A 9,749-nucleotide genomic window follows, 5' to 3' on the forward strand; every position below is an offset into this window, starting at 1 on the left:
TTAAAAGTGGCACAAATTGTCCACAATCCGTCACTATCTACTCTGACAGCCAAGCAGCGATTAAATCTTTGCAGTGCAGTAACACTTCCTCAAAGGTGGCTGCCGAATGCAGAAGTACCCCAAACGAGCTTGCCGGGAAAGCCACCATTAACCTGGTATTTGTACCCGGGCATAGTGGAATACCGGGAAACTGCGCGGCAGATGAGCTGGCGAGGGGGGGAACTGAACTAGGCTCAACAAACACTGCGCTCGATGCAGGCGTTCCCCTGTCCTCGAGTAAGCACCAACTGAAATCTATTTTCATTAAATTGGCCAACGAATGTTGGGCGAAAGAACCAACGTTCTGTTACAAAACAGATCTGGCCAATTATAAACGAAAAACGATCTAAAACTCTCATACAAATCGACCGCCCCATTATTAGCACAGTTGTAGGTATAATTACAGGACACTGCTTAATGGGAGCGCATGCTAGGCGAATGGGTTATCCCGCAAACGATTTCTGTCGTGCCTGCAGGGACGAGGAGGAGGTGGAGAGTGTAGAACACTATCTCTGCCACTGCCCCGCCCTGACAAGGTCAAGACTTGCTATTTTTAGTCAACATACTTTTCGGTGTTTAGCCGATCTCGACTCTGTGGACGTCCGCGACCTTCAANGGGCATAGTGGAATACCGGGAAACTGCGCGGCAGATGAGCTGGCGAGGGGGGGAACTGAACTAGGCTCAACAAACACTGCGCTCGATGCAGGCACCAACTGAAATCTATTTTTATTAAATTAGCCAACGAACGTTGGGCGAAAGAACCAACATGTTCTGTTACAAAACAGATCTGGCCAATTATAAACGAAAAACGATCTAAACCTCTCATACAAATCGACCGCCCCATTATTAGCACAGTTGTAGGTATAATTACAGGACACTGCTTAATGGGAGCGCATGCTAGGCGAATGGGTTATCCCGCAAACGATTTCTGTCGTGCCTGCAGGGACGAGGAGGAGGTGGAGAGTGTAGAACACTATCTCTGCCACTGCCCCGCCCTGACAAGGTCAAGACTTGCTATTTTTAGTCAACATATTTTTCGGTGTTTAGCCGATCTCGACTCTGTGGACGTCCGCGACCTTCAACGATACGTTAAGGTCACACGATGGTTCTAGCATTTGGGAAACTAGGGGAAAGGAACAAGAGCTCGTTCATAGTGGCATCACAATGGGTCAAAATGGCCTAAGTGTGTCTCTCTACCGTTCCGTGCGGAGTGACAACCACCGTAACCTAACCTATCTATTGAAAATTGGTTGAAACGAACCTTTAAACCTTTATATAAAGTGGTTCGGTTTTCGGTTCGGATCAAACATTTGAGGAAAATTTCTGTTCGGTTAATGGTTCAGTTAATTAATAGAAAAAAGCGGTTTTCCGGTCCAAAACCGGTTCGGTTCAAAACCGGTTCACGTCCCTGCTTCTAAGTATGTTTATTTGATTCAAATATATAGGCATAAGTGATTTCCCATACAAAATCACTTTGTCATCGTTTAGCAAACACGTGCATGCGTTGTAAGTGAGGGAAGGAGACAAAAAGTATGTATGTGTGCGTAAGTACTATTTTGGTTTTTGATAAACAGATGGCGCAATATTTATAACCTAATCGCGCGTATGTACATATGTAAATACATACATACGTACATATGTTGATTGCAGTTAATGCGGATCTGTTTCTATTTTTTAGTAATCTATGTATGTCTATACATACATACATATTATATATGTACATACGAAAACTTTTTGAAGTGAAACAACGTTTAGCAAAAGACCACTCCAAGAATAAAAGTAAAGGTGAGTACGTACATAAATAAAGAAAAGGATAAAGGAAAAGGTAAAAATAAAAACCAAAACAAAATTGCGTAAAGATAAAGGCAAAAATAAAGGCCAAGGTAAATTTAAACACTTTACTTATATAAGGGCAAACGTGAAGGGGAATATATATATGAAGAATATGATAAACTTAAAAATAAAAACAAAGATAAATATAAAGAAAATGATGAGGATGAGGATCCCTATAAAAGTACAGATGAAGATAGAGGAATAAAGATTAAAATAAAGGTAGTTTTAGAGAAAAATATATAGAGAGGCGCAGAGACTCAATCTGGGAACTATTTCGACATTTTAGAGATTTTCGGGATCCTCGGGACTTATCGATATAATAATCGATATTTTGTCGGTTTTGTGATTGATATTTTATCGATTTTGTTAACGAAATTTTTATCGATATTGTTATTGATTTTGCTATCGATATTTTCGAAACTTAAATGGTAGATATTTTTATTGATTTTGTTATCGATATTTTTTATCAATTTGGTTATCGATATTTTTATTGATTTTGTTATCGATTTTTTAATCGACTTTGTTATCGATTTCATTATCGCTTATTTATCGATTTTGTTAGCGCTTTTTGTCAGTTTTGTTATCGATACTGTTATCGATATTTTTATCGATTTTGTTATCGATTTTGTAATCGATATTTTTATAGATTTTGTTGTCGATATTTTAATCGATTTTTTCATCGATATTTTTATCGGTTTTGTTATCGATATTTTTAATGATTCTGTTACCGCGCAGCTATAGGTATTATTATAGCTTCTGTTATCGATATTTTCGGAATTTATCGATATAATTATCGATATTTTTATCGATATTTTTTATCGATTTTGTTATAGATATATTTATCGATTTTGTTGTCGATTTTGTCATCACTGTTTTTATCGGTTTTGTTACGGATATTTTTATCGATTTTGCTATCGATACTGTTATCGCTTTTGGTATCGATATTTTGATCGATTTTATTATCGATATTTTTATAGATTTCGCTATCGATATTGTCATCGCTTTTGTTATCGATATCTTTATCGATTTTGTTATCCATTTTGCTATCGATATTATTACCGATTTTGATATCGATATTTTTTCTTAGTGTGTGCTTTCGTTTTTGATTTGGATATGCTCTTAACCATACCACGTATTCTACGTTTAAATTTAGCGGCTGTATCTCCGATACAGCCTGCAGACCAAAACGAAGGCGCTGGACTGTTCCTTTTTTAAAACTGTTCCTGTTAAAAAAGTTTAACTAATTACATACATACTTGCTTCATCAGTATATCAACGAAGTACGCTTGCATACATATGTATATATATACTTACAAATATACATATGTTGCTGTTGCTGTTGTTTTGAACAGCCGGCAAAGCGACGTCGTAAAAAACATACGTACATATGTATGTGCGTATGGCTGCAAAAAACGAAGAAAACAAAAACAAAATAACTTCAATTTGTCTTCGATAGTTCGCTTGAATTCAATGAGCAGACATAACTACACACTTATAGGCAAATAACATATATCAGTATATCAACGAAGTACGCTTGCATATATATGTATATACAAACATAGATATGTTGCTGTTGCTGTTGTTGTGAACGGCCGCAAAGCGACCAGAACAGCGAAGAAAACAAAAACAAAATCACTTCGATTTGACTTCAACCCTTCGCTTGAATTCTATGCGCTGACATATTTACGCACGTAGGCTCTAAGTCGCCACATAAACACACAAACACACATACGTAAAAACATACGTACATATGTACGTATGGCTGCATAGTGGAGCCACCGGCAAAGCGACAACAAAAACAAGATCTCTTCAATTTGACTTCGATAGTTCGCTTGAATTCAATGAGCAGCCATACATACATAACTACACACTTATAGGCAAATAACATACAAATGCGTATTGTTTTTGCTGTAGTCACTCGCGCCGCTAAAGAAGTTTTCACTGCAAAAATTAAAGCACTTTCAAACGCCGGTTTCAGTTTTCGTTATCACATCGTTTGTGCTTTATTACGCGAGTCCGTCTTTTTGTATTATTAAATTTTAAATATGCCGGCAAAACGAAAATCGAATTTGACGAACACATCTAAAAAAGCGAGAACTATGAAAATAGTTAGAAGTGAAGAGACTTCCACTCAAACGGAGCTGAGAAGGAATGAGCAAGCCAGACGTCAAGCGGTTGTTAGATTCTCCGAAACGCTGGAGCAGGCGGAAGGCCGACGTCACCAACATGCCCATTATATGGCGTCCCAACGAGCTGCTGAGACGCCGGATCAACAACAGGTAAGGTGCGAAGAACAAGTTCAGCGGCAAGCTAGCTTGAGGGCTACCGAAACACTGGAGCAGGCGAACCAACGACGGCAGCGATTTTCGGAATATATGGCATCTCAGAGAGCTCTTGAGACGGTCGATGAAGCAGATGATCGGAGACGGGCTGTTGCTGAAAGGGCAGCGCAGCGGCGGGAAGCTTTCACTCGAAACACTTGGAGTGTTTTTGAACGTGCTGCATTGCAATACGATGTGAACATACACTATGGCAATCACAGGCTGCTAAAAATGGAGAGAATGGATAAAGTATGTATATTTTGTGATGCACAGAAATAGAAAGAGGAAACGGACGGGATATGTTGTTCTGGAGGTAAAGTATGTATACCGCGGTTCGAGGAGCCAGTAGAGCCTCTGAAAGAATTGTTTACATATAGAACGGATGAATCGCGGCATTTTCTTAATAATATAAGAAAGTACAATGCGTGCTTTCACATGACATTGTTTGGGGCGGATAGGATTATTTCTATTCCAGGCTTTTCTCCAACATTCACCATACAAGGGCAAGTCTATCACAGAATTGGATCCCTGCTTCCCGTGCCAGATGGACAGCCACAATTTTTACAAATTTATTTTTTGGGCGATGAGAATGCGCAGGTCGAGCAACGTTTTCACATAGTACAAGGAGTTGAAAGACAGTTAATTCTAATAATAATGCTTTGGTTCACGAATTCAAAACGGCTCTGGAGAACAGGCCCAATGAAAGCTTCAAAGTGGTAATCCACGCTGATCGCGTGCCACGCGGAGAACATGAGCGGCGCTACAACGCGCCTACCACCAGCGAGGTGGCGGCCGTGGTGGCTGGCGCGGAACACACCAGCGGCAGGGACATTGTACTGCACGCGCGCAGTGGGCAGCTCTGTCCCATTACTGATACGCATAGATTTTATGACGCTCTCCAGTATCCGCTTATTTTTTGGAACGGCCAGGAGGGTTATGATCTTTTAATCCCACAGACTAATCCGCAAAATAGGCGCCCGGTGCCTAACAAAAAGGTGCCCTGCATGGGCTTCTATGCTTACCATCTCATGGTTCGTAACAATAATTTTAATCTACTGCTAACATGCAAGCAACTTCTGAACCAATTTTTAGTTGATATGTATGTAAAAGTAGAAAGTGAGCGATTGAGATACATCGCTTTAAATCAAATAAAGTTACGAGCGGAAAACTATATACATTTGCAAGACGCTGTAAGACAAGACGCGCAAGTTAATGCGAGTGACGTAGGGCAAATCGTTATACTTCCTTCTACTGTAGTGAAGTGCATTCGCATACGTTCGGAACTATGGGCGTCCCGATCTGTTCATCACGTTTACGTGTAATCCGGCATGGGAAGACGTCACTATCGAACTTATGCCTGGTCAAAAAGCCACTGACAGGCACGACCTTATTGCTAGAGTTTTTAAGATCAAAGTCCAAAAGTTAGTCGCCCTGCACACGAAAGGTAAACTATTTGGAGACGCTCAGTGCTTTATGTATTCAATAGAGTGGCAGAAACGAGGTTTGCCTCATGCTCATCTTTTGTTATGGCTAAAAGAAAAATTGTGACCAAGTCAAATCGACGACATAATTAGTGCGGAAATCCCTGATGCTAACATTGACCAAAAACTATACGATACTATTGTCAAAAATATGATCCATGGTCCATGCGGGGCACTTAATATGTCAACTCCATGCATGAAGAATGGAAAATGTAGTAAACAGTATCCCCGGGCAACACTTAAGGACACACCGACAAATGAAAATGGTTACCCCTTGTACCGTCGAAGAGCACCTCACGATAGAGGACGCATGGCTAATATTAGAATGCGCGGCTACCAAGAAGGCGTCGTAGTAGATAACAGGTGGGTTGTGCCTCTTCTTTCAAAAATATTCGATGCCCATATTAACGTAGAGTACTGTAGCTCAGTTCAGGCCATAAAGTATATATGTAAGTACATAAAGAAAGTTAGCGATCAAGCCATTTTCAATGTGAGGCAAGCTGGCGATATTAATATTAACCCCAGAGATGAAGTCCAAACCTTCAGGGCTGGCCGGTACGTGAGCAGCAATGTTGCGGCCTGGAGAATCTTTGGCTTGCCACTTCATGAAAGACACCCTACTGTCATTCACTTAGCAGTACACCTGCCCAATGGCGAGCGTATTTACTTCACGGAACACAATTTCCGCCATAGAGTTGCAGCGCCTCCAAAAACAACACTAACGGCATTTTTTCAACTTTGTGAAACTGACAACTTCGCAAAAACCCTGTTATACGCTGAAATACCGAGGTACTATATTTGGAACGCAATGAGGAAAGAATGGAAGCGCCGTTTACAAGGGACACATGTGGAGGGTTGGCCAGGCGTGAAAGCTGGAGACGCACTGGGTCGCATGTATACCGTGGTCCAACGAACTTCCAAGCACTGAAGAAATTTGATGGACTAGAGCGAGCGACATTCAGGGAAGCATGTGAAGCACGTGGACTATTGCATGATGACAACCACTGGGACTTAACCATGGAGGAGGCCGTGCTGTGTCGCTCAGCCGCCAAACTCAGAGAGCTGTTTGCAATTTTAGTGAGTACTTGCGGAGTCTCCAACCCTCTCCAGCTGTGGGAAAAATACAAGGACGCACTGCCAGAGTATATCGCGCATACGCTACAAGGGACGCACGCAGATTTGATAACTAATGAGGCGCTGAAATTAATAGAGGATAAAATAAATAACTTATGCGGAAAAAATATGGTGGATTTTGGTTTGCTTACACCACAACGAAGGGGAGAATTGTCAAGCGATGTTATAAGAGAATTCAATTATGATACCGTCGCCTTAGACACTTTTGTTAATGAAATGACACCACATTTGCTTCCCGAGCAAGAGCATGTTTACAATTTAATTATACAGCGTGTTAATAGTGGTGAACCGGGAATCTTTTTTCTGGATGCACCAGGAGGTACTGGCAAGACATTTGTTCTAAACCTGTTGCTGGCTCGACTTCGCAAGTACCGTAATATAGCCCTGGCTGTGGCTTCCTCAGGAATCGCAGCAACGTTGCTTACTGGTGGACAGACTGCGCATTCAACTTTTAAATTGCCACTAAATCTTGTGAGCGAAGAAACCCCTACTTGCAACATTAGCAAAACTAGCAACCGCGGTGCTCTCTTGCAACAGTGCAAGTTAATTGTGTGGGACGAGTGCACTATGTCGCATAAGCATGCTGTAGAGGCATTAAACCGGAGCCTGCAAGATATCCGTATCAATCAGGCTTTGATGGGAGGAGTTGTGGTCTTGATCGCTGGTGATTTTAGGCAGACATTGCCTGTTATTGAGAGGGGTACACCGGCAGATGAGATGAATGCATGTTTGAAGGCGTCGGCACTGTGGTCCAAGGTGGAAAAGCTTTACCTTACGTGCAATATGCGAGTTCAACTTTTCAATGATTTGGAAAGTGGTGAATATGCATCTAAGCTGCTTCAAATCGGTGTGGGTGTACTACAAACGAACATATATGGTAAAATTGAATTTAAGAGCGATTTTTGCAATCCAGTGATGACAGAGGATGAACTAATTTTGTGCGTTTATCCGAATTTGCAAATTAATATAAGAAACCCCGATTGGTTATGCGAGAGGGCAGTGCTTTCGCCAAAAAATGAGTCTGTCCATAATATTAACAAAAAAATAATGGAAGGGTTAGTTGGAGAATCGAAAATCTACACATCAATAGATACGGTGATGAGCAGTGATGACAGTACATCTTACCTTGTAGAATTTCTTAATACATTGGAATTAACAGACGTGCCTTCCCTTAAACTCGAGCTAAAGATTGGAGTCCCAGTTTTGCTGATGCGTAACCTATATGCACCGAGATTGTGCAATGGCACCCGGCTATGTGTTACAGAGATGGGGAGAAATATCATCAAGGCAACTATTCTCACCGGATCAGCTAATTCCAATTATCCCAAATAATTTGCCATTTGAATTTAAGAGGCTGCAATTTCCCCTAAAGTTAGCATTCACAATGACTATTAATAAATCCCGGGGTCAAACATTGAAAGTGGCAGGACTTCATATGGGCACTTCTTGCTTTTCAAATTGTCAACTTTATGTTGGTTGCTCAAGAGTCTCGAGCGCTCAAAATTTATACGTATTGGCGGAGAATAACAAGTCCTACAATGTAGTATATAGGGATATATTAAAATAAAATATGTTCATAAAAAAGATATCACCTAAATATTACTACCAACATACTAATTGTGGTCAAAATTGACATAGGATCACTATTCAAATAAATTATCAAATACCCAACGTGCTTCGTAACATGGGATTAGAAACACAAAAATACTTTTAAGGCGCAGCGAAGCTCGATGGGTATTTGCTAGTACTTTCATAAAAAAATAATAAAATTAATTTGAAGAAATTTAATATATAGCTAAAACTGGGTGACCGTAGAATTTTATCGCGTGGTGTATTTTTTAAAATGTGGAATACAATTTAAGAATTTATTTATGTATACTTAAGTTAAACTGTAAACTTAATGAAACTTGGTTTAACTTAGAGGGACCTTCTGACAAAACTGGCTATGATTTTATGGGCTAGTGGACAGATCTCAATGATAAGTTACATTAAATTAAGCTTACACCAACTGAAGCTGTACAATGAACTGAAAGATAAACCCACTGTAGTAGACAAAAAATAGTGTATGTTAGGTTGAAGGAAAACGGGAGGTAATGTATTGACGGAAATGGTGAAAAGTACAATTAAGCTCTAAAATGTACAGTTTTTCTCGATAAGTTTTACAATTTAAAAATCTCAAATATCAACACTGGTGCATACATGAAAACGAACTTATTTCTGCGTAGGCAGCCTTCGGCCGCGATTAGGGATTATAATCCTTACTACGTAGAATTATCCTTTCTGTGTTGCCGGAAAAGGGGGCGGAAGTATTTTCGCGCAGCCTTCCCTGCGCTTGGGGGTTATAACCCTTACTAAGTAGAATTCTGCTTTCTGTTTTGCCGGAAAAGAGGGGCGGAAGTATATTTGCTTAGAACTTCTTCCTGCGTAGGCGGCCTTATCCGCGCTTAGGGGTTATAACCCATTCAAAGTGGAATTCTCCTTTCTGTGTTGCCAGAAAAGGGGGTGGAAGTACTTTTTCCCAGAACTTCTTCCTGCGTAGGCGGCCTTATCCGCGCTTAGGGGTTATAACCCATTCAAAGTGGAATTCTCCTTTCTGTGTTGCCAGAAAAAGGGGTGGAAGTACTTTTTCCCAGAACTTCTTTTTGCGCAGGCGGCCTTCGGCCGCGCTTAGGGGTTATAACCCTTACTAAGTAGAATTCTCCTTTCTGTGTTGCCGGAAAAGGGAGCGGAAGTAAGAATAAACCGAAATAATGCATATGAGGAAATACCGAAATTATGCATAAGCATACCTTCGTTTTAAAAGCGTGTTATGGTACGCATACGATGAGAGTAGTAGTGAGTGCAGGCGACATGATACAATGGGGTGCACTGTGGCTAGTCATGTCGGCTTGGCGAGGTTCTTGACTCACTACTGTTCCCTGTGCCGTAGCAGAGAAACAG

General features: G+C 40.7%; 1 protein-coding gene across 1 annotated transcript; it reads left to right on the top strand.

Annotated features, from left to right (window-relative positions):
• The first annotated feature begins 6,494 nt into the window (after window positions 1-6,494).
• LOC108361907 (ATP-dependent DNA helicase pif1-like) lies at window positions 6,495-8,141 on the top strand. Its single transcript, XM_017614680.1, has one exon. The coding sequence runs from the start codon at window positions 6,495-6,497 to the stop codon at window positions 8,139-8,141; it is 1,647 nt and encodes a 548-aa protein (XP_017470169.1).
• Window positions 8,142-9,749: the final 1,608 nt, after the last annotated feature.

This window comes from Rhagoletis zephyria, unplaced genomic scaffold, assembly GCF_001687245.7.
Source record: "Rhagoletis zephyria isolate East Lansing unplaced genomic scaffold, Rhagoletis_zephyria_1.1 Rzeph_scaffold_00879, whole genome shotgun sequence".
NCBI lineage: Eukaryota > Metazoa > Arthropoda > Insecta > Diptera > Tephritidae > Rhagoletis > Rhagoletis zephyria.

What these genes read in the sequence shown, in the direction of transcription:
- LOC108361907 (XM_017614680.1), top strand. Translation starts at nt 6,495, where the DNA reads ATGGAAGCGCCGTTTACAAGGGACACATGTGGAGGGTTGGCCAGGCGT.